The sequence below is a fragment of the Chrysochloris asiatica genome, unplaced genomic scaffold, assembly GCF_000296735.1.
Source record: "Chrysochloris asiatica unplaced genomic scaffold, ChrAsi1.0 scaffold00017, whole genome shotgun sequence".
In the NCBI taxonomy this organism is placed as follows: Eukaryota; Metazoa; Chordata; class Mammalia; order Afrosoricida; family Chrysochloridae; genus Chrysochloris; species Chrysochloris asiatica.
Genome location: NW_006408535.1, coordinates 14,020,939 through 14,047,449, shown reverse-complemented (window position 1 = coordinate 14,047,449; position 26,511 = coordinate 14,020,939). Strand labels below are relative to the sequence as shown.

General features: G+C 41.0%; 1 protein-coding gene across 1 annotated transcript in view; it reads left to right on the top strand.

The window, feature by feature from the left end:
- NPAS3 (neuronal PAS domain protein 3) overlaps positions 1–4,093 on the top strand; it is a 1,134,041-nt gene extending 1,129,948 nt beyond the window's left edge. Inside the window, exon 13 of the mRNA XM_006835502.1 lies at positions 2,571–4,093. Coding sequence (XP_006835565.1) covers positions 2,571–3,931 — 1,361 coding nt within the window. The 3' untranslated portion in view covers positions 3,932–4,093. The remainder of the gene's footprint in view (positions 1–2,570) is intronic.
- Positions 4,094–26,511: the final 22,418 nt, after the last annotated feature.

Here is a 26,511-nt window from a genome sequence, read left to right as displayed (position 1 = left end):
TGAAGAATTGTTGCAAGTAGGGGTTGGTTCAATCATTTCAAAACGAAGGCAAATTTACATAATATTAAAGTAGGGCTTCAGAGATAGCTGCAGCCCCACTCAAAGATGGCAGCCAACCACTGAGTTTTGAATGTGGATCAGTCTTTACAATCCTGACAAGAATCCAAGCTCCTAAAAGGGCTCTTCCAAACCTCCCTTTCCAGGATTTCAACTCATAATTTTTCCTGTTCCAGTTACCATGACTAATCACGCAAATGATAAAAGTTCTGATCTGTTCCTGGTTTTCTTCATTGGTTATGACAGAATCAGTTTGAAAGTCTACATTAACGAGCAAGTGGATTCAACAGTGGACTCCTAACTGCAAAATTGGTGGTTCAAACCCACCAGCTGCTCCTTGGGAGAAAGATGAGGTTTTCTCTTCCTGTATAGACTTACAGTCTCTGAACCCTAAGGAAGCAGTTCTCGCCTATCCTGTAGGGTTGCTGTGAATAAAAATGGACTTGATGACAATGGATTTTAGTTAGGAGTTGTCCATAAATCAGACATTCAGGACTCAGGGAATGCCTACATAGATATATGAGGGTGCTTCAAAAAGTTTGTGGAAAAATTCTAGTATCTTTTCATTTCCATTTTCCACATTCTTTTCGAAACCCCCTCATATATATATCAAGAAGCCTGGTAGTGTAGCGGGTTACGAGTTGGGCTGCTAACTGCAAGGTCGACAGAAATGAGACTTTGTGCTCCTGTAAAGATTTATAGCCTCAGGAATCCTACATAGAGGGTCACTATGAGTCAGCATAGGATTCCTGGTGTGGTGCTGTGGATTAGTGCACCAGACTGCAAAACCGTTTGAACTGCAAGGTTGGCAGTTCGAGCTCTCCAGCTACTCCTTGGAAACCCTATACAGGGTCTCCGTGGGTCGGAACTGACTCGATAGCACTTAATAACAACAATGAGTCAGTACCATCTTGAGGGCATACAACCACCACTACCACCGTACACACATCACATGCCATGGCTGTACCTGCCACAGGATATAGTAGAAACCCTGCTCTACCCAAGTGAGCTCTGGCCTCTCTCCATAGCAGGTATCAAGGCTCGCTCTAATGACTTTGATCTCAAAATATTCATATCCTCACCAAGCCTATGAAACTTTTGAACCTCTAAAGTAAGATAGCTATTGTTGCTTATTTGCTGAATCTATGCAGGAAAAACTATTACTTTCCTAGTTTTAATCCTTTGGGGAAGTAAATTTTCTGAGCAGTTCTTTGGTGCGCAGGAAAGTTCATACATACAGATTGCTTTCTTTTCCTCCAGCCTCTGCCCCACTTCCGCAGACATGCCATATAGCAGGGAATACAGAACTTTTGTCAAATTCTACAGCTGCAGGAAGTCCTAACGCTCTTCTAGCTCAATTTTTTTTTTCAGCTACACAGGAGGAAATGAGGATCAGAGTAGATCTGCCCAAGGTGTTATCCAGCCTGCAGTCCACAAGCATCACAGCGAAGTCAGAAAATCAGTATTGTCCACAATGGGTACTCTGAGGTTTACTGGAAAGATCTTTTCTTCCTAAAATGGAGCAGATGGCTAGGGTTCCCCCCAAGCCACCCCATCATTAGGGCCCCAAATCTCCTGGTTTGTAAGCACACATTCTTCCACTCCAAATACAGCTTCAAAGAGGTGGCAGGAGTAATCCTATATAGAGAGGAACATGACTAGTGAGCTGAGAGTTCTTTACTAGGGCAGAAGTTTTCACATAGATCTCTGTCCCTTATTTGTAACAGCGAACAAAAAAGAAAAACTCTCTGCCCTCAAAGGTGGGGTGAAGGGGAAGGAAAGACAACCGAAAATAATAAGATGTATCTAGCAAAGCAGATGGTAAAAGTTGTTATGGAGAAAAATGTTGTTGTTAAGTCATGTCGAGTTGCTTTGACGCGTAGTAATCCTGTGTAGGGTTTCTGGGGCTTGTAAATCTCTTCCTGAGGATAAAGCCTCATCCTTCTCCTGAAGAACAGCTGGTAGATTGGAACCTCTGAACTTGTTTGCAGTCCAGTGCTTATCCTACAGTCCACTGCTCTCCCACGGAGAAAAATAGAGAGGGAGTGTGGTTTTCAGCCATGAACCAACTCCTCTAGAAGATGCAGACCTCTGTAGGAAGCTACCTTGCATTGCATCAATCACGTTTCTGTAGCATTAATATACTATGACTAACCAAGTATTTTTGTAGGACGTCCCAAACTTTATGAATCATCGGTGATCTTCTTAAAAAGAAAACTGATTCAGTTGCTCTGGGTGGGGCCTAAAATTCTGTTTTCCTAACAAGCGCCTTGGTGATGCTGATGCTTTTGGAATACAGAACATGCTTTTGGGACGATGGAGAATCTACATCTAATCTAGGTCCTCAAGAGAGAAAGCACAGGGTTTAAGTAATCAGAAGGTGATGGAGAGGCTCATGGTTAAGACTAGATACCTTTCTCCACCACCCCTCCCCGTAGTTCTATCCCAGCTAATATGGTGTCTCCTCTCTTCTCCTCTTCCCATCCCTACCCCTGCCTGCTGGCCTCATGCAGAGGACAATGAGAACTCCAAGTCTGACGAAAAGGGAAACCAGTCCGAGAACAGCGAAGACCCAGAGCCGGATCGAAAGAAGTCGGGCAATGCGTGCGACAATGACATGAACTGCAATGAAGATGGCCACAGCTCCAGCAACCCAGACAGCCGCGACAGTGATGACAGCTTTGAGCACTCGGACTTTGAGAACCCCAAGGCAGGCGAAGACGGCTTCAGCGCGCTGGGCCCTATGCAGATCAAAGTGGAGCGCTACGTGGAGAGCGAGTCGGACCTGCGGCTGCAGAACTGCGAGTCGCTCACATCCGACAGCGCCAAGGACTCGGACAGCGCAGGCGAGGCGGGCGCACAGGCCTCCAGTAAGCACCAGAAACGCAAGAAGAGGCGGAAAAGGCAGAAGTGCGGCAGCACCAGCCGCCGCCGCCTGTCCAGCGCCTCGAGTCCCGGGGGCCTGGATGCGGGCCTGGTGGAGCCCCCGCGGCTACTGTCCTCCCCCAACAGTGCCTCCGTGCTAAAGATCAAGACTGAGATCTCGGAACCCATCAACTTCGACAATGACAGCAGCATCTGGAACTACCCACCCAACCGGGAGATCTCCAGGAACGAATCTCCCTACAGCATGACCAAGCCCCCGGCCTCCGAACACTTTCCGTCCCCCCAGGGCAGCGGCGGTGGCGGCAGTGGCGGTGGCAGTGGGTTGCACGTGGCCATCCCCGACTCGGTCCTCACGCCGCCAGGCGCTGATGGCGCAGCAGCCCGCAAGACACAGTTCAGCTCCTCGGCCACCTCGGCCTTGGCCCCTGTCGCCTCTGATCCGTTGTCGCCCCCACTCTCAGCGTCCCCGCGGGACAAACACCCAGGGGGTGGCGGCGGGGGTGGCAGCGGGGGCGGTCCCAGCGCCTCCAACTCCTTGCTGTACACTGGGGACCTAGAGGCACTGCAAAGGTTGCAGGCGGGCAACGTGGTGCTGCCACTGGTTCACAGGGTGACCGGGACCCTGGCCGCCACCAGCACGGCTGCACAAAGAGTCTACACCACAGGCACCATCCGCTATGCACCTGCCGAGGTGACCCTGGCCATGCAGGGCAACCTGCTGCCCAACGCGCATGCTGTTAACTTCGTGGACGTTAACAGCCCCGGCTTTGGCCTTGACCCCAAGACGCCCATGGAGATGCTCTACCACCACGTGCACCGGCTCAACATGTCTGGACCCTTCGGCAGTGCTGTGAGCGCGGCCAGCCTGACGCAGATGCCCGCTGGCAATGTGTTCACCACGGCTGAGGGACTCTTCTCCACGCTGCCCTTCCCAGTCTACAGCAACGGCATCCACGCCGCACAGACTCTGGAGCGCAAGGAAGACTGAGGCGCAGCCCAGCAATGCGCAGGGCTCCACTCGGAGGCATCGTCGGCGTTTTCCTTTAGACCTTTAATTCTAGCACTTTGAATTTGAGCAGGTCAGCATCTTCTCTCAACACGATGGTCACCATTTCCATCCCCCTTTCCTTTAACTTGACTTTTCTTTTGTGTAAAGATATGTTTATTTTCTGCCTTCAGAGGGTCAGATGGCCTGCCATTTTGTCTTCTTCTAAGATGTGTGTTGGGTTGTTTTCCTTTCCTTTGCCATCTTTACCAAGATGTCTTTAATGTGTATATGCCTCTGCCATAGAATACTCAGTCTTGTGGTCGAGAGATTTTTCAAGTGACAAGCATTGGGTTTTCTTCATAAAGATCTTGATATGATCAAGATTGAAAGAGACAAGCATAAATGATGTGCCCTGTTTGACTAAGTCAAATGAAATGGGGTGGTGTTTTGTTTTTGTTCCTAATTCCTTTAAAAAAAAAAAAAACACAAAAAACAAAAAAACTAGGGGATAGTATTTTAGAATTTTATGCAGAATTTAATTCTCTTTTTATGGTTAAGATTTTAAAATTTTCTTACTTGCACATAAAAATAATTTGGGTTCTTAAACTTAATTTCTGGCCTGTGACTAGAATGTTAAAAAAAAAAAAAAAAAGTTGGACTAAATGTTAATTACTGAAACATTAACTTAATTTCTAAAACCATGGTGCTATCATTTATTAATCTGTAATGTCTTCATACAAAATGCAGCTCCTAGGCTGGGTTTTGGGAAAGAATGTGTTCTGTCCTGGTCTGGAGTTCATTGCTGCAGTCTCCTTGGTTAGTTAAGACAAAGCCCTCATTAATGTTTGCTGCAGGACTTAAAAGTTTTTACCTCCCAACTAACAAACATAGCCTCACATTCAATTTAATGGGTCAGTAAAGCCCTTTTTACAGGGGCTCTTGGAAACTCAAACTGATTTGAGGAGTTTAGCTACATATTGCCTTTCGTTGAACTTTTTTTTCCCCTCTGTTTCTCAGTCTAACTGAGGCTAATTTTGCAACTTCAATAACACTTCAGAGTAAAAGAAGGAAAAATGTTTAACATGTTTTGTTTTGTTTTCATTTCTTAACAACAAAAAAATGGAAAGTTGTATTTTGGGAGACTGAATTGATTTGATGGTATGTTTTTCCTTTTGGTTCTCTTATTTCTAAGTTGAAACCAATAAGTTTTAAAAATAAAAAAAATGGGTTAATAAAGTTCAAATAGATAACTGCAACGGAAAACTGCACATTACGTTTAAAAAAAAAAAAAAAAAAAGGAAAAGATAAGACAAGAAAAAGAAAACAATATCCTATTTTGTCTTTGTTGCCAGAAATCAGTGTAGTGTCAAACACTCCAAATGACTGTCAAGTATAAATTCTTCTTCCACTCCATTTTTGGCAGCTGTTTGTTAAGGCATCTAATAACAGATGTTAGAACTGTCATGTGTACAATGTGTAAGTGTCCTTGGCTGTCCATTGCAGTTTCAATGTGTGTTCCTATATGCAGTATATACTAAGCTAATGTAGTTGTTTTGTCCTTTGTCTTCTCTGTGCTCTATCTCTAGTCCGGAGTGGTATAGTCCCATTCCTGCAGTCCTAGTGAATCAGTGATTCTTGGGGGTTAGTGGTTTTTGTGTGGTGGCCTTCCTCTGTAATGTCACCCTATGCTGCTTCTACTGTCTGTGAATCTTCCCGTTTTTACTTTTTAAAATTCCTGCTGTTGCTTTGCTGATGTATATTCTCCCTACCTCTCCTTTCTTTCTTTCCCTCTCTTTCCCTCCTCTCCCCCACCTCTCCCCCACCCCCAATCTTTTTCATTCTCAGAGATAAAAAGACTCTTAACTAGCTCAAGGTTAATGGAGCCATTTTTTCCACAATGGAATTCTGGGTATGACTGTTTTCTGGAGTGCTACACAAAGCACTGAAGAATAATGCTCAGATATATTAAATAAATTGATGCCATATAGCCTCAGTTGTTAACATTCCCAGAGTCCCTTGTGCTCTACCTATAAGCAGTGGGTGCTTTTCTTTGGTTTTCTTCCAGGTTGGCTGATAGAGCAATATATAAAGCAATTACTAGTGAGACAGAAAATTATTTCAAAGGTCAACCAACATTTTTACAAAATAAAAGGGGGGTGGTGGACTATAGAATTGTCATATATATATTTGTTTATGCGTGCAATGCTAAATATAGTAACCTGGCTGTCCTTTGAATATCACTGTGTTGAGGGGATTCCTCTAGGACCTTGGAATTCCATGAGTTGTGCCCAGACCATGATGGAATGATTACAAATGTCACAAATTTGAAAGGTGTGCTTTCTTGAAGGATTTAAGTAGGTTTCAAAGATGAAGAGGACTGATGGAGAAATTTAAAGATTAATTTTGGAAGCTCTACTCTAGCTATCGAACAATCAAAGGAATGCACCTATCAGCTCCTAAGAACAGCTAGACAGCTGTTTTGTTTTGTTTTGTTTCGTTTCTTTTATAAATGTTTCTGTGTTGTGTCAGAATGATTTCTGGTGATTTGAACTAACAGATAATCACAGCTGCTGTCTAAATCCATAGTGTTTAAAATTACAAAATGAAAAAAAAAAAAAAAAAAAACACCATTACCTGTGAAAACTGTGTCTGTGTTTTTAACTATTTCTTGTATAAATATATGAAAACTTTTATGAGGAGACTGGTGCCAAGTAGCTGAATAATGGGGAAAGGGATATTCTGTTCGTAAAAATCTTAGCAGTGTTACCAACTCTACAACATATAAAAACAATTAAAATGTTACAAAGCGACAGCTATGGTACATTTGTTTTGTGTGAAGCTAACCGGACCTAACTTCCTGAGTGCCTGGCTTATTTTGAAACATTTCTTTTCATTGACCATTGATAATGCTGCAAATCAGAAATGTACATACTTCATTTACAACAGGGTTCTTTTTATACTTTTGTAGATTCTCATACATGTCACATACATGGTTGTCTTTATGTAACTTAATTTTTCATCCGCAGGTGCCATTTTCATAATAAACTTCTCTTGGATTTGTTACTATCTGGCATCATTTCTTTTACATATAACCATCCTAACTAATGAATGCTGGTAGTATTTGTTTAAGCAGGTACCTTGGTCATTATCCTTTATTGAGAAAAAAAAAAAGTTTGAAAAAAAAAATCCATATATTTTTGCCAGTTTAAAAAAAATAGCTTGTGTACTGATGAGGCTGACAAGCAAAGAGTAAGATGCTAATCCAAATACTACACCAAATTTGCAACCATCCTAAATTTTCAGCTACCCCAACTCATTATCATATTAAGCATTATTATGCACATTATCAAAGCTGAACAATGGGCCTGCAACATTAACCACTATGGAAAGTGTGCATCTTTTCTTGACTAATGCACAATACATGAAGATAGTTTTCATACATTAATCGTTTAAAATGCACTCAATATTATCATTTATTGTAATCTACAATGTAACTATTCCATGTTTATATCTTCTCTTTATACTAAATAATGTATTTTCTTTCTCCAGACAAGTTGAGTAAGTCCTGGTTGTGCTGTGTTGTTGATAGGTCAGCTTGCTAACCACAAAGAGAGAAAGTTTCAGTGTTTCAGTGGTCATCTCAAAGTTAAGGATACAGGTAGGTTTCTATTAAGTCGGTGGTCTCTAGAGAGTAAAGAGATATGAACGGTTCAAGCTGATAGAAAGGCAAACACTTTTGTCCAACAATCAGTAATAAGTATCTCCCCAGTTTGTCTTTTGGAGTCCTGGTGTGGCGCTGTGGACTATTGCGTCAGACTGCAAAGCCATTTGAACAGCAAGGTCGGTGGTTCAAGCTCACCAGCTGCTCCTTGGAAACCCCATACAGGGTTGCTATAAGTCGGAACCGACTCAACGGCACTTGACAACAACAAATTTGTCTTTAGAGACATTTACCAATTTGGGGAGGCAATTTTTATTAATGGAGGGTGGCTTCATAATGGAGGATGTAGAAATGTGGTTGAAGTTTGTGGGGCCCTAGTTTTTCTAGGTCTCATATACATCCTTGAAACAAGTACCTAAAATTCAAAAGTAGGAAACGGGTAATTGAGACTACAAAACTGGACTTTTCGAAAATGTGTATTTTCCTTTTGTTCTGCAGAGCAGGATATAGTATAGCAAGATTGAGAAGTCAAGAAATTGGTGAAGCTAGAAATTCAATCCTGAACAGATGATAGTGAATGATGAAGCTAAGTTTCCCAAGGCATTCCGTCTGCCAGGCATTGATAGAGCTGGCAGCTAGTGATGGTTTTCAGAGTTTTCAGTGGGGGAGGGCCCACTAAGGCAGAGGAGTGACTGTGTGACTGAACTTCCGACTGAGGCTCTGCCTTCTGGATGCCACTGCTGGTCTATCCTGACACTTTAGTTCTGTGCATCACTTCAGCCCTCTAATCTCAGCCCTCCTACAAGTAAAAGGGGAAACCTGGCATGGTGACAGGTGAGCTGAAGGCCTCATGATATCTGGAGCTTGTGTAGAGGGAGTGGTGGAAATCCTGGATTCTGACCCAAACACAGGATTCCCTTTGCATCCAATTCCCAGCCTTTTATTTGTACTCTTCAATGCTAAAATCTGTCACTGTTGAAGTAAATAACATTTCTCTCTCAGCCAGGAAGACAAAGAAGTCTGAGTGCAGACTCACTGACAGGAAACCCTACCACACCCCCACCCTCAGGGCTGGCAGCCAAGTCAGAGCCCAGAGCCCTGAGCTCCCGGAGGTCAGGGCCTCTCCTGTGCCAGGCTGGCAGCAGCTGAACTTGTCAACGATCCAGTTTGCAGGTGATGAACAAAACGAGCCAATGACCCAGTTCTCTGTGCCGCCACCCTTCTCCCTCCCAGCTGGTACCAATACTTGTTTATTTGGCAGTGAGGAATAAGAAATAAAGAATTTTGAATTAAAATCAGAAGGCAGGACAAGCATTTGAGCATGACGAACCTGGTTTCAGTCTTTGTGGACTGTAGTTCTTACCCACTCTCCCTTGTTCCTAGAAAGTCTGCTTCCACTGAATATGTCTGAGACCATTTGAAATCAACTTGGCCTATGTACCGCATCTGAGGGAAGGAAGAGATAATGTACATCATCAGTTTCAGAAGACAGTCTGTTCAAGTCAAGAAGATTATCACACAGGTTTTTTTTTGTTTTTGTTTTTTTTAAAAAGGAGAACAAAGAACTTGGAGGAGGAGGAAGAATATCTTTGCCAGTATTTTATATCATGCAGTTGGGGGGAGCTCTGAAAGGAGCTCTGGTAGCATAGTGGTTACGAATCGGGCTGCTAACCTCAAGGTCAGCAGTTCGAAACTACCAGCTGCTCTGCGGGAGAAAGATGAGGCTTTCTGCTCCTGTAAAGATTTACAGCCTTGGAAACCCTGTACAGGGTCACTATGGGTCGGAACCAACTTGACGGCACTTAACAACAACAAAAGTTGGGGGTAAAAGACCAAAGTTATAGGTTTTGAGCTTAAGTCCCAACAAATTATGACACCTAGAAGATTTAAGAAACTCTTCTGGGATGCTGAGCGTAGAGGTAAGGGAACGCCCTCAGCTGCCTCCAGTTCTCATAGGTAACTATTATAAAGCAGGAAGAGCTGATGTGATAAACCCCCAGGGGCATGGATTGTGGCTTTTTCATCTTCATGTTCTCTCATAATGGCTGCTTTTGGGGTAGGTCTAACACAGCCCTGGAAAGCCAGGGTTGCTGTGAGTCAAAACCGACATGATAGCACAAAACCACCACCATCACTATTTCATAAGATTCCCATGTGACAGAGTAGAATAGCTTTTAAAAGTGTTGAGCTGAAATCTTACCGCTAGAGTTAAGTGGACTACATTTGAACTGTTCCATCTGGGTGCCCTTCAAATATATGAAGGTGGATGGCAGCGTCTCAGTACAGCTCTACCCTAAACGTCTCCTGTTCTCTCCCTTGTTCCTCCAACAGCACTGTGACAGAAACCCTCATCATCCTCGTCATCCTCTTCTATGCACACTAGCATTTGTCAAGACCCCGATTAAAATATTGCACCTTGGTTGCATCCCATAGCCCCAGATTGATCTCGTAACTGCCCAGAATAGAAGCCCTCTTAGTTAAGACTGCCTGAGATTGCAGTCTGTTTATAGCAGTCAGTATTGAATTATCTCATCTTGAATCTACAGTCATCCAGAACCCCTAATATCTTTTTACAAATTCAGGCAGTTAAGGCAGGTCTCTCTCCTTCTATATGCACATACCAAAACAAAAACCAAACCCACTGGCACAAAGTCAATTCCAACTCATAACAATGTATATGAGATTTCTAAGAAGGTAAATCTTTAAAGGATCAGAAAGCCTCATCTTTGTTTCATGGAGCTGCTGGTGAGCTTGAACTGCCTACCTTGTGGTTCACAGTCCAGTGCTGATCCTACTGAGCCTCCGCCCTCCCTTAGATGCTTCTTGCTGTTGTTCCATGCTGTCGAGTTGGTTCCGACACATAGTGACCCTGTATAGTGTTTCCAAGGAGAGGGTGGTGAGCTTGAACTGCCAATCTTGCAGTTCAAACTGACTTTATCATCTAGCGCATTAACCCACAGCACCACACCAAGACTACTTATGTGTTCATAGTGGTGGTGGTTATGTGCTGTGGAGTCAGTTCTGACTTACAGTGACCCCATATGGGGTTCCCGAGGCTATAAATCTTTACGGGAGCAGAAAGCATCATCTTTCTCCCAAGAAACTATGCTACCGGAGCTCCTTATATGCCCATAATAGTCCTCACATAATACTGGCATGTCCTCAGGTAAAATGTAATTTAAGGAAACAAGTTCGCTATACGTGGGAGGTGAGCAAAGAAAGGCTTGTCCTTCTGAAAATGCATTTCTCATTTTTGCTGTTTTTTAAATAACCTCTGACGTTATTGCACACAGTCAGACTAGAGGGAGGAGATCCAGGCTAGCACTCATGGAACCCTGAGCAAACAAACACATATGACACCCATAGCAAACATTCCCAGTGGGCTGCTTCCTTGTAAGTAAACTGAGGCAAAGAAAAACCTGCTATGAGAAGAAAACGGAAGGATGTGGAGAGAGAAACGATCTTGGCAGACAGTGTATTGGAGCAGAACTGAGGGAAGAGGTGCCAAGACTCTTGACATGTATAAATAAATAAAGTCATTCACTCAAAATTCAAGTTAAGAATTAGGAGAAAATGTGCCCTTTTATGGACCAAAATATAAGAGATTACCCCAAATCTTGTTACTGAGGGAGTCCTGGTATGGCTCTGTAGGATAAGTGCTTGACCACAAGGTCAGGTTGAACTGCAAGGTCAGTAGTTCAAACTCACCAGCCACTCCTCAGAAACCTTAAATAGGGTTGCTATAGGTCAGAACCTATTCGACAGCACTTACCAACAACATAGTCTCTGAGAGTATGTTCCACCTGGAATCAGAGCTCACACTCCCCTGAACTGTCAGTTTTCTCTTGCTCTGTACTGAGGACTAAACACAGTTGCTTTAAATTGTCTGTTCGTGTCTCCTTAGGAAGAAGTCGCAGGATGTATCAGTAAGAATGATCTCCATGAGTTCTTATGGGTAACTGAGTTTTTCTGCAGAGGAAGTTTATCCAAGTATTAAAAATAATACATGTTGTTGTTAGCTGTTGTCAAGTCAGCCTCAACACATGGTGAGCCCACACATACACAACAAAACTAAATGCTGTCCAATCCTGTAACATTCCCAGGATCGCCAGATTGGAGCACTATGATCCATGAAATTTTTGTTGGCTGATTTTCAGAAGGAGATGACCAGACCTCTCATCCTAGTTGTTTTACTCTGGAAACTCCATTTAATACTTGCTCACTATCATGTTGTTGTTGTTAAGTGCTGTCGAATCAGTTCCAACTCATAGCGACCCTGTACAGGGTTTCCAAGGAGTGACTGGTGAGCTTGAACCACCGACCTTGTGGTTCAAAGCTTTGCAGTCTGATGCATTAACCCACAGCACCACACCAGGACTCCGTTCAGTATCATAGCAACATAGAAGTATCCAATGACAGCATTCGTTAAGAAACAAATCCAGGTCTTCTACATGGAAGGCAAGCAATCTACCACTGAACCACCAACAACCTTGAAAATAATACATAAAAACAATTAAAACTACCTTAAGAGAGAGGGGACTGAAGGACTTCGCCAATTTATGGCACAAGTGTCAGAAACAGGATGTAATATCCATATGACCCACCTACCTCCCCCAAAGAAAACCATTATACCCTTGATGAATTATTGACTTTAGAATTTTATCTATGTCATGAATAATCACAAACTTGGGAGTCTCAGGGCACAGTTCATAAACAAATAATTATATCACAATGATAATTTTTCAGGAATTGCAACATCAATCATGGCCATGTTATTATCAAGAACATTTTCTGGTCGCCTCTATTCATCAAACCCTCCTCCCTTTCCACCCTTCCTCACCACACAAGCAAAGCTCACTACCAGATTCCCTCTTATTTACATATCACTTAAAGCAGGGCAAAGTAGGCACACACAAAATGAGCCAACACAGTGTTTATGAGAGATGAGTTTTCATTAAGAAAGTTCAAATTAAACACATTGAGAAAGTTGGAAAAGGGAGACAATTAATTATTCCAGACTCCCCCAAAGAAGCAGTCTTTGTAAAAAGATCTCATTGAGAAGATAAAACAGAAGGTTTATTCCATTCCAGGCAGTATTAATGAAGAAAGAGGAGTTTGTCTCATAAAGCCAAGGAAATGCCAGTCATACAGTAGTGTGCCACTTCGAATTTTTTTTTAGCAGTAATCACACATGCACATAAATCTTGAGCTTCTATAGCTGACTCCTTCAGGTGGCAAAGGGGAGTAGAAGTGGGTACAAAACTTGGAAAGGTATAAATACTTTGTGGCTATCATTGTTGTTAAGTGCCTTTGATTCGAGTCTGACTCATGAAGACCCTGTACTAGTGTTTCCAAAGAGAGGCTGGTGAGTTTTAACGGCCAATCTTGCAGTGCTTATCCTACAGAGACACCTCGGGTCTCTGTTTATCCAACTATATATACACAAATCAGTAATAGAACTGTCCAGGAGGTTTGGGTCTGATCTCAACCACTTTGCTATGACTATAATGTTGCTGTTATGTGCCTTCAAGTTGATTCTGACTCATAGCGACCCTGTATAGGATTTCCGAGGAGCAGCTGGTGAATTTGAACCACCAACCTTGCAGCTCAAACAGACCTTGTGGTCCAGTGCATTATCCTCCAGCACCACACAGGTTAATACTGTCCAAAAAATAACAACGCAGAAAATATCCTCTGTCAGATTACTTTAGTTAGGGTCAAAGATTTCCTTCTTGCGTGGCATGTTTATTCCTCAATTCAAAATAAAAATAAATGACTAGCTAAGCAGTATAAAGGACCCTCTAAGATACAGGATTGTACAGTAGGGTGAAATTTGTAATACAGAGGCACTTAACTCCCTGTGCAAGGGAGCTCTTTCATTGCCTCTGTTTCCTAATTAGCAAGTTATGCAGCTGGTGTAATGTCATTTAAAATGACCAATAGAGAGAGCATTTAAACTCCTAAAAAGAGGAAATCAGATCCAAGCATCTGGGAAATTCCATTTTCCTGCAGTTCTCCTCTGACACATGGGCTCACTATGACTCCGAATCAACAGCAACTGATTTGGTATTTGTTTTGCTTTTTTTAGTATCATCTTATTTTTGAGGGAGGAACATCCTTGGGTAACTACTGCCTGAGCTTAGATAAGAGTATATCCTCATTGGTATGAGAATGTATCTAAAAGAAGTAGGTTGTGTGCTTAGTTGTGAGCACCACAAAGTGCCAGGTTGGGTGTGGGGGAACTGGGCCCTACCTGATCAGCACTGAAACTCCACCACCCAGCTAACCAGCAAGACAACTCAAAGTGCTAAGCACACTAGGATTCTGGGTTTTAAACACTGTCTTTCCTCTCTATCCCTCTTATTTGAAAATCTTCAAGTTCCTTGACTGTGCCTAGACTGTCATAAGAGAGTCTGCTATATATTCAGTCTAAATATACAACTTCACTAAGGAAAGAGAGAACTGTATGGGAGGGAGGAAAGCAGATGTGCCCAACTCCTAGTCCATGACCCAGGAAAACTTCTAACTATTTCTACAATGCATCTTCCGACCACTAATGTACTACTGTCCTCAGAAGATGGCCAGATGTCTCTTCTCCCTTCTAGATCCACACACAAAATACTACCTTTGAGAGAGTCCTTGTCCCTCACCTGAGGGCCAGCTTCCCCCTCCTCCCCCCTGCCTCATTGCATTGGGGCTGCCTCCTCCCCACCTGGACCTTAACGAGTTCATTTCATTTTTCTCCTGAGGAGCAACTTGACCCTTCTTGACTATTTGCATTCCCCTTTCTGCCCACAACTACACTCAGTACGAGACCACCCAAGCCCGCCACCAAAGGTCCTTTCAGGAAAACTGCCCTTTATAGAAAAGTAGGAAGGGGATGATTATGAATTCTTAAATTCTTAATTTTTTTCTCACATTAAATCATCTGAGAAGTGCACATAAGCCAACAGTTTTACCCTCCTTTCCAACCCCATTGTCACTACTGGAACTGCTAAGCATAGTGACATCACTAGAGGGGAGTGGGGACTATGGATGTACTCATGACAACTGAGGATTACACTTAAATGACCCAGTGCACGTGGTGGTGGTGGATTCACAGGGCTGTGTGGTACCACACTCAGCTCTGTGCTGGGCCCGAGAGGCATGGGCCAGTTCTGCTCACCATGGGGAGGGGCTTCACAGGCGGAACCCTGCCCACGGTGTGGTGTCAACCCTGAGTGGTCAGCCCCTACCCCAAGCCCTCCCTGTTGAGGACTCGCCTAGTGCAGAATAGGTGGCAGTGGGAAAAGACAGGAAAGAAAAGAAGATGTTCACATAGCCATGGCGACGTAACCCACTCCATCACATTCGAAAACCATCTACACCGGTCAGAGTCCTCCTCCTGGCATGAGCAGTTTTTGTAGGTTTACAAAGCTCAGCAGATCCGCTGAGAGTCTTGTGAAGAAATAACAAAACTTAAAATCATTAGAAGGACACCCTTCTAAAATAAAAATGTAACCGCTTTTTTCTTATTAGCAGTTTTTCTAGGGTGGGACAGCCACAAGTATTTTTCATTTAGAATAAACCAAAGGAAGCTCTGGTTTTTTTCTCCCCTCTTATTTACACCTGACTTCCCTACATGCTTCTCTGGATATTTACATAGAGTTGCCCAAGTTAGAGACATTATTGCCGACATTGATTAATCTATAATTCTTTGAAGTAGGGAAGCACTATTATCTCCACTTTACAGATGTGGAAACTAAGACATGAGGTTAATGACTTGCCCGAAGGTCAAACATCCAGTCAATTGCAAAAGGGGGTTTTAAACAGAAGCGCCCCTTTCCGCTCCTAGGCTTAATTCAAGTTTGTTCTTAGCGCTTCTGCTATACTCACATCATAGCTGCCTTCTATATCTGTCACCTCTTAAAATTTTGCCTCAAGGCCCCTAATATGCTTCTTGAAACACCAATGATCTCCTTGCCTACTGCTTTTATTAACAATCTCCCTGTTCATATCATTGCTCATAAAATAAATAAATAAGAAAATTTTTAAAATTACAATTCCTTTTTGGAGCATTTGGTAATGGTTTTGTATGACTAAATAGCACTAACATATTCTTAATGTTTTATAATAAAAATAAATCACAAAGCTCTGTCTAAAACTAAAATCTGAAGTTTGCCTTAATTTCTTCCACTGCTCTCCAATGAATTTAGTGAGCATCTTTGCTGGGCCAAACCAGGAAATAAAGATAAACAAAATATTACCCCACCCTGAGGTTGAATCATTACAATGGTGATGACAAATAGCATGACAGATATGGACTGGATGCTAGGGTATACTCAGAGATGGCAAATAATTCAGGCTGTGAGGGTGTGCAGGTAACACTTAAACTGGATCTTGGAAGATAAGTAGGAGTTATTCTTAGAGGCAAAAGGAAGAATGATTCCTGGAAGGAACAGCAAAGCTATAATAAAGAGGGCTTGTAAATATCTCAATATGCTGGAGTAACGGGCACACCTAGGGATATGGACAGCGGTGGAAAGAGCTCAGCTCTCAAGTTCAAGAAGCCTATCCAAATCTCTGCTAACCAAGACCTATGCCTAGTGCAGGGCTGCATCCTCCAAACAAAAAGACACTTGGTCCTTGTAGAGGCGCCTCTATTCAACAAGCCTTTGTCTGTATCCTCTGGGCTGCACATCTCACAGGACGTCTTTTTGCTTATCCATACAAAGGGGCCAGGTGGTCAAGGAGCCTACATTTACTGCTACTCTGAAGAGTTTGAATGGAATCCTATAAGCTATGTGAAGTTCAAAGGATTTTAATCAGAGAAGTGGTATGATTCAGTTTTTGTATTAGCTCATTCTGTACTTGGAAGGATTAAGACCTAGATTAAAGAGCAGAATTTAGGAGGCAGGTGCAGTAACATCCCATGTGATCAAGAATAAGAGTCTGAGCAAGGACAGTGGTGGAGATAGATGTAAGGGATGGATTTGAGAGTCTCAAGGAACAGGGCTTGGTGATTGACTGATATGGGGAGAGATGATGAAAAAGACAAAAACATAACTCCAAGTTTCTGACTTGGGTAAGTAGGCGTTATTAACTAAGATATTATCTGACATATAACCAAGGGAATATATCAGAAAGGAATGGAGGGATTGAAGAACTACAAGTTCAGGCATGGTAATTTGGTGTGGCACTGTGAAATAAGCACCAGACTGCAAGGTCAGTTTGAACCACAAAGTTGGCAGTTTGAACTCACCAGTCACTCCTTGGAAACCCTTTACAGGGTTGCTATGAGTTGGAAATGATTCAACGGCACTTGACAACAATAATAATTTTTAAATGTTTATGGAAAATACAGATAGAAATTTCCAGTAAGTGCTTGGAAAAATCGTTCTAGATCTGTCGAGTGAAATCTGTTTTGATACTTTAATGTTGGAGGCATCAGCATCTGGACAGCTCAAGGAGCCATGAGTACAGTTACTGATGCTCAGGGAGAAAACAGCCACGAATGGAGCAATAGGGGCTTTCACAAGCCATTGTGAAAAGAATAAGAATCCATGGAGGAAACTAACCATCAAATAAAATAAAAGGCCATAAGGATAAATGGAAGCAGCATCACAAATGTCCATGAAAGAAGATCAGCATAATCAGCATTGTCAGATGCTACACACAAATTAGGTGAGAATAGAAATGCCATGTGGCTATGGAGAACGAAACAAACTATACAGTTACTTTTTCCAGACATGTGGCAGTAAGAGAAATATAAAACCAAAGGTTTCATTCCGAAAGCACATACTTCTACTTGTCTCTGATTGATATGATCTTTCTTTGAAAATATATAGTCCCTTCAGCACTCGTACTAAATGGCTGCTGAACAGAAGAGTCTGAAGCAGTTTTGCCTTTGTGGACTACATCTTGTCACCTTCTGTCTTGTATGCGCCATGTTGTTTGGCCTCATAGCCTGGGCTCTGAAACCAAAACGGTGCTGTCATATAAGACACTGTGATGCGTTAAGGTCAGACATACAATATTTTGGGCATGCAACAAGGACTTGGAGTCCTGGTGTGACGCTGTGGGTTAATGCACCAGACTGCAAAGCTGTTTGAACTGCAAGGTTGGCAGTTCAAGCTCACCAGCTGCTCTTTGAAAACCATATCAAAGGTTGCTATGGGTCAGAACTGACTCGATGACACATAACAACAACAACAACATCAAGGACTTACTATACTCTTACTGACATGTCTCCCTAGAGAAATCCATGGTCATTGTTTGGTGTGACCTTTCTGCATAAGCACAGGAAAGCATGAGGAACCAAATATGGGGGATACAAGAAGCTTCAACATTATAGTAAGGATGCAATGGGGTCCTTTAGTTCTACAGATAACTGGTAACAAGTGAAAACTCTAGCTAACTTTATGTATCCAAAGGGAAAAAGAACCCCAGGGGAGGGGCAAAGTATTTCATAGTGAAAGGCAGAACCAATCTTGGCTGCACAGACAGAACATGCCACATCCTATATCCTATTTTTTGAGAGGTGGTACCTAGGTGCCTCTGTGAAATGGTTTATCTCAAAGGCTTTATCTGAACTGTTCTTGAACACCAAGCGCAGTCACACTACAAAAATACAGTGCTAAAGAAAAGGTCAAATTGCCTCCTAGGTAAAGAACTCAGAGAATGAGTCAGGAAATAGTCCAAATGAACCTTTACTATCAGGGAACAGAGAGAAGGCCTGTGGACATGCTGACATCAGACATGGAAGGAAATGGAAAAGCTTCTTAGCAGAGGATGGACCAACTATGAGAAAACTAAATGATGCTACTAAGTAGTCACCAGGTTTTTGCAGATATGACACAATCACAGCTGGATGCTTAGAACTGTCCCAAGTATCTACACTGAATGTGAACAATTAAAGATTCTAGGACAATTCCGGAGAATACAATCTCAGATTACTGCAATAAGATTACCATTTCCTATATGCCAGGTACTAAGGCAAGTGGAGTCCTGGTGTAGCACTCTACGATAACCACTGGACTGTTAACCACCAGCTGCTCCTTGGAAATTCTATGCAGGGCTGCTATGAGTCAGAACTGACTCAATGGCATTTAACAATAGCCTGGCAAAGACTTTACATACATTCTCTCATTGCAGATGCATGATCAATAATGGTAGGTACTATTGTTATCTCTAGTCTACAAATTAAAAAACAAAGCATCAGAGGAGTTAGGTGCCTCTTCAAAGGTCTTGAGCAATGAGCGGTGGGACCTGGATAATAAACCAGATCTCCTGGCTCTAAAACTTGGCTTGTTAAACCACTATGCCATGGGTTTGGTATTGTAGAAAGTAATTTTGGATAAGGAATTATTCCTGGATAAACTTCAGCACCTATTTTTTTCTTTTAAATAAACTGTAAAACTGATAGTAACTTTAAGGCAATCTTAATGAACATCTTGAGGGCTGCATAAAGAAGGTTGCTTGGATGCATCATAAATATAACACTTTTACATCTGCTTAAATTTATAAAGCTAAAATTTTCAAAACTACAATCTTAAATCCACAATCATGGTGGGAGATTTAAACATAATCCTCTTAGAGACTGACTGAATAAGGAGAAAAGAAAAAAAAAACCAGTAAGAGGGTATACATTACTTCAACAACATGATTATTAAATTTGACCTAATGGTATATATAAAGCATGTTTTCAACAATTGAAAAATGCAATTATGCTAAAGTACATATAAGATAATTACAAAATGTGGCCATATACTCAGTACATTTTAGTAATTAAAATATTCAGATTCGATGAGTTCTCTGATTACAATACAATTAAGTGAAAAATCAACAATGAAAAGATAACCAGAAAATTACAGGCCCTGAAGGAATAAATGGAAACTGAAAGATAACTTAACAATAATGAAATGACTATATATCAAAACTTATAGGATTTAGCTAAAGCATAACTTATAGGGAAATATATGAGTATAATTAAATAGATATATGCATATATGAATTAGAAAAGAAAAATGACTGAAAATTAATAAGTTAAGCACCCATCTCAAATAATTAAAATCAGAATGATCCTAGGAAACCCAGAATGATCCTAGGAAAGTAGGAGGAAGGGACTCATAATCAAATAAAAAATTAATAACTGAGATCGTGCCAAAGAAAACAAACATCAGTTCAGTACAAGAAGATAGTCAAAGCTTTCATTAAGAGAAGAATAAGAAATTGCACGAAGCTTCTCATTGAAATAAGTAGAAAATTGAGAAAAATACAAAATATTTTTAAAACATCTCACACCGAAGCAGTGACAAATCATAGGGTCAAGATCCAAAGAAAAAAACAGGAAATACAAAACTGAGAGCCAGAACTTGGAGGCTACTTTTCACAGAGACATATGTGACAATTCCCAATGAGGCAAGTGGGGACAAGAAACTGAAGGATGTTTTGGTCATATTCAGTGACTGGTTGAAAATTGGATTTCAGGGTTCATCTCAGAGTGAGGGTGGCATTGAATTCTTCAGCTCTTGGGCTAGAATCGCCAATTTCTTTAATTAACACATTGAAACAATTAAACCCTTAATGAATCTGAAGTCTAGCTTCAGATTACCTCAACTGGATCATGGATCCCTAGCCTAACCATCAGCCAAAAGTAACGCAGCTCCTCTTAGAGGAAATAATATCAACTAGAACCTCAAATTATCACTTCAATTTCATGTACATGTGAATCACTCAATCAAAAATAGCCACTGATATAAGGAGAAACAATAACAATGTGACAGAAAATTAAGACAACAAACAATAGAAACATAACTATAATATTTAGAAAATAGAATGATCAAGTATGGACTTTGATATTTAAGGTTGTGTGTCAACCTGACTGGGCCAGCATTTTCAGTGGCTTGGAAAAGACATAACAGTTCTCCACGATGAGACCTAACATATAATGAAATCAGCTTCATGATGAGATAGGCTATGAGAAACCAATCAATTAAAATTAGGTTTCCTTGGGGGTGTGGTCTGCTTACAATATACTGGACACTCAAGCAAAGCTTGCTTACCTTTTTCTGGGTCTAGATCTTGCATCTGGCTTGTCACCAAAAGTCTGGGTCTTTGGACTTGACCCAGCAGCCTGCTCTACTGCCTGCCAATCCGGGGACTCATCAGCAACCTGCCATCTTGCCTGTCTGACCTGCCTAAATGCCTCTTTACCTGCCAATCATGGGTTCATCAGTCCTGCAGTTGCGTGAGTCAGAGGCCTCCAGCCTGATACCTGGCCCATGGAGATGGGACTTGTCCACCACTACAGCTGTATGAGGAGTCCTGGTGTGGTGCTGCAGGTTATGCTCAGAACTGCAAAGTGGTTTGAACCACAACATTGGCAGTTCAAGCTCACCAGCTGCTCCTTGGAAACCCTCTACAGGGTTGCTATGGGTTGGAACCAACTCGATGACACTTATCAACAACAACAGCTGTGTGAAACATTCCTTGATACAAACTTCTCTTTATATATACATATGGAGTCCTGGTATGGTGCTGTAGGATAAGCACTGGACTTCTAACTACAAGGTTGATGGTTCAAACCAACCAGTCACTCCTTGCAAACCGTATGCAGGGCCACTGAGGCAGTACCAACTCCACGAAACTTAAGAAGAACACATGTGTACATATATAAGCCTCACTGGTTGTGCTTCTCTAGAGAAGCCAGCCTAAGACATGTCGTCATTGTTAGGTGCCATTGAGTCTGTTGCAGCTCATAGTGATTCTATATACAACAGAAGGGAATGCTTCCCAGACCTGCATCATCCTCACAATTGTTACATTTGAGCCCACTGAGAAGACAGACTTAAAATAATAATAATTAACATCTTCAAGGAATTAAAATCAATATTGAGAATTAAGGACACTTTCAGATTATATAAAGAAGTAAATGGAAAATTTTAGAAGCCAAAATTTAACAGCTGAATTTAAGAACTCCAAGAAGGGGTTCAGTAGATTATACAGATTTAAGGAGTACATTAGGAAACTGGAAGAAACATCCATACTAAAGTATAAAGAGACAAAAGCATGGAAAAATAGAGGGAAAATGTTAAGAGGCCTGTATATGATTGCTTGATCTAACACACATGTAATGTTAAAGTCCCAAAAGGAGAGGAGAGAGAGAATGGATTAGAAGCAAAATATGAAGAGATAATAACTACGAATTTTACAAAACTGCTTAGAGACTTCAAGCTGCAGATTCAAATCCCAGTACAATGAATAAGTAAAAGAATGCCAAGGTACATTGCAGTAAAACTTCTGAAAACCAAAGGCAATGAGAAAAACTTAGGATCAACCAGTAGAGGAAAAATAAAGAGGAAAAGAAAGACATTTCCCTTCAAATGAACAAATAATAAGGCCACCTTACCAAATTAAACTACAAAAACTAAAACACAGTCAAACATCTTCAAAGGATTAAAAGAGTATTATTACCAACTTAGAAGATTATACCCAGTAAAAATGGAGGCAAAATACTAGTATACAAAACAAAATTTGTCATTACCACAAGTGCATTAAAGAAAACACTGAAATGTATTCTGAAAAGAAAACAAAAATGAGCCTAGATAGAAACTTATAAAGGTAATAATGGAGTCTTGTGGGGTTTACAATGGAGAGAAATTTAAAGGATATCACTCGACTGTCCTGGTGTGTCACTGCAGGATAATGCACTGGACTGAAAAGTTGACTTGAACCACAGGTCAGAGTTCAAACCTACCAGCTGCTCTTCAGAAATCCTATACAGGATCACTATGAATCAGAATGGATTCAATGGTACTAAACAAAAACAGCTGTAATAATCTAAGAAGCTGGGTTATATGAAGAAAAACATAGAACCAGGATTGGAGGAAGACTCATTAACAACCTGTGATATGCAAATGATACAACCTTCCTTGCTGATTTGAAGAAGACTTAAAATACTCACAGATGAAGATCAAACACTACAGCCTTCAGTATGGGTTGCATACAGTATGGGTTGCATCTCAATATAAAGAAAACAAAAATTCTCAGCACTGGACCAATGAAAAACATCATAACAGGTTTCAGCTGAGCTCCCAGACTAAGACAGACTAGGAAGAAGAAGAGGTGGACTACATCTGAATGTTTAGCCACTAGAAATCTTATGAAGACTAGTAGAACACTGTCAAATAACACAAGAATATGGACTATTGAAACATGATAAAGAGCACCAGAATATTGTCAGATACAGTGCTGGTTGGAAGGTTGGAAGGCTCCCAAAATATGACTGAGGAAGAGGTTCCTCCTCAAAGAAGAGTTGAACGTGATGACATGAATGGAATAAAGCCTTCGAGGCCTTCATTTGATGATGGGGCAAAACTCAAAATGAGGAGAAAGAGCTGTAAACATCCATTAATTAATAATCAGAACATGAAATGTATAAAGTATGACTCTAGGAAAATTAGAAGTTGTGAAAAACAAACTGGAGCACAAAAATATCGATATTCTAAGTATTAGTGAGCTGAACTGGACTGATATTGGCCATCTGAGCCTGACAATTATATAATTACTATGCTGGCAATAACAAATTGAAGCAGAATGGTGGCACATTCATCATGAAAAAGAACATTTCGAGATCTATCTTGAAGTATAATACTGTCTATGATAGGATAACATCCATATGGCTACAAGGAAGACCAGTTAATATCACTATTATTCAAATTTATGCACCAGCCACTAAAGTCAATGATGATAAAAGTGAAAGATTCTACCAACTTCTTCAGTCTGAAACTGATCAAACATTCAATCAAGATGTATTGATCATTACTTGTGATTGGAATGCAAAGGTTGGAAATAAAAAGGAAGAATCAGTTGTTGGAAAATATGGCCTTGGTGATAGAAATGATGCTGGTAATGTCATGAAATAATTTTTTAAGACCAGTGTCTTGTTCTTTGCAAATATCTTTTTTCTTTATGTTTGTATTGTGAATTGAGTGACAGTTTACATGGGGGAACATCTAATCGCTTCCTTGCAAAGATTACAATCTATTCCCTCTTTTTTTGTTTTGTTTTGGTTTTTTTTTTTGTATGTGCACCAAAACACTCAAGAATATACCATCATTGAAACAGCCAAAGAGCACACCCGCCCTCCTCCCCCCACACACACCACGCCAGCACACATCCCTCTCCCTCCATGAGTCTAGAATCCTCAGCTGCTCTGTCTCTCCATGCAAATATCTTTTTTAAACAATGTAAAAGACAACTATACACAAACATAACAATAACTACAGCTATGGACTAAGACTCCAGGAGCTTATGGAAAACAAACTGAGACGCTTCAATAAACTGATGTAAAATAACCCATTGTTTTTTGGGCAAGAAATTTGCAAGGCAGCTACCTGGTCAGCCAATTGGAAGAGATTCATATTTGTGTCCTGTTGGGGACCGCAAGCACTGAGATGCTAAGGCCCTGTGTCATGGACAAAATTCCAACACGAAGGCCCCACTCAGGATTGCTAGCCAGGGACCCTGAGGGCCAAGGAAGTGACCTCCTGACATCCTGGGTTCATGGGTTTTTGCGAACTCACTGGTGGGCTACCTCTGTATAATTTTCTTTGGCTTTTTTATTCATTCTATGCTTCTAACTCCAGTAATTGTAGCTTCTGAGAAAATGGTTTCTTATGTGCCTCTCTTAATGTCTCCACTCTGTTGGCAGTGCAGAGGGTACTGGGAACAAATCTCTCTGAGGAACAAACTGTGGCCACCTGGCAAGCATGTCCAAACTGTTCTTTATCAAATTATTGTTATGTTTGATATTAACTTAATACATGAGCCCTGGATACCCATGGACAAATATTAAAACAAAAACCTCTTCTAAAGCCGAGGCCGTAAAAGTTCCAAAGGCAGGTTTGCTGGGATTCCGCAAAGAGGCTCTGGAAACAATCTGCCCAAGGAATTCACTCAAAGTAGATTGGCAAATTCCAGAGTATTGTTCAAGGAATAATAGTGACAACCTCCTCAAACTGTCGCCAGGTATAAACCATTAACCCAGACGTCCTCCTTCCTCCTGAAAGCCTAAGCCAGGTAGCTGAAATAGCTTGACTCTCTTCATACCTTTTAAATCCTTTTCACCTTTACCCATTAGAGATTAAGCACTATAGGTATGTTAATTAGCCTTGAGAAACCTCAAGTCGCTGCCTTAGGATTTGAGCCAAAAAGTAATTTATAACAATTTGCTTGAATTTTTGGAAAATTAAGAATGTTAGATTATTAAGACAATTTCCGATGTATATTTTAGAATTTGTTCCTGTAAATCATTGTGTCCTGTTTTGAACAATTAATCACATATCATTTCTGTACCCTGTTTTAATAATCCCCTTCTTCCTTTGTGTAAAATCCCTCCCTGAAATAAAAGACGGATGCAGATTGAATCCTGTATGTATTACTGCCTGCAGGGACATGATGCCTGCAAGCCAGGGTCTGCCTGCCAGTTTTGCATCCACTCTGGTCTCGGGGTGTCTTTTTGTTTCTCTCATCGCATCTTTGTGTATATTCTTTCTCTATCTCTTTTACCGCCAGATCTCCCTACTTCGTGAACCAAACTTCCCTGTCAAGGCAGGTCCCCGACAATGCCCATTGCAAAGAAAGGTGACCCAACGGAATGCGTAAATCATTGAACAATATCATTAATATAATATGCAAGTAAGATTTTGCTGAAAATAATTCAAAAATGCTCACAGCAGGACATCGACAGGAGCTGCCATAAATTCAAAACCGTTTCAGAAGAGGATGTGGAACTAGAGATAACGTTGCTGACATCAGATGGATCTTAGCTAAAGGGAGAGAATACTGTAAAGATGTTTATTTGTGATTTATTGACTATGTAAAGGCTTTTGACTATGTGGATCATAACAGGCTATGAATAACACTGTGAGGAATGAGAATTCCAGGACACTTGATTGTGCTCAAAAGGGTTGTACATAGACAAGAGGCAATTGAGGACTAAGGTGTGCTGACACAAGTGATGGTATTTTCAAATCACTTCATAAGCATGTGGAAATTGGACAATGAATAAAGGAGACCCTAGAAGAATTGATGTATTGGAATTACGATTTGAGAAGAATATTAAAAGTGCCATGGACTACCAGAAGAACAAAAAAAATCTACTTTGGAAGAAATACAACCAGAATAGTCCTTAGAAGCTAGGATGATGAGACTTCATCTCTTACACTTCAGACATGTTATCAGGAGGGACAATTCCCTAGAGAAGGACATCATACTTGCTAAAGTGGAGGGTCAGCAAAAAAGAGGAAGACTCTCCAAAGAGATGGATTGACACTGTGGCAGCAGCAATGGGCTCAAACGTAACAACAATTGTGAGGACAGCACAGGACTGGGCAGTGTTTCATTCTGTTGTGCAGAGTTTCTTTGACTTGGACCTGACTTAAAGGCACCTAACAAAAACAACAATAAAGCACTAGCATTCTCAGGATATTGAAATGTTAGTAAAATTCATGTTGTAAAGTATGAAGGGACTTTAAAAAGTTGGTGGAAAAATAAAATTTAAAGAGAATGGAATTTTTCCATGAATATTTTTATGTCCCCTCATGTATCTCACTTTGAAGAAAACGGTTTCCTTAAATAGGCAGCAAATTTGTTTTTGATATTAAATGCTACTGGAAAATTGAAGCTATGAGCTCAAGAAATCTTAAACACAAATCTAAAAAAAACCACATCTATTGATATAAATAACATGCTTAAATATTAGGGACAATTAGGCATATTCAGAATGAATCACCACAAAAGAATATCAAGTCAGGAAACTAAGGCATTAATAACAGCTCTCTTAGTCTGTGACCTTTTGCAGGTCATTTAACCTCTCTGGGGTCCAATTGTCTTATTTATGGAGTGAGAGAAACTTAGACTAGGTGACCTCCAGGGC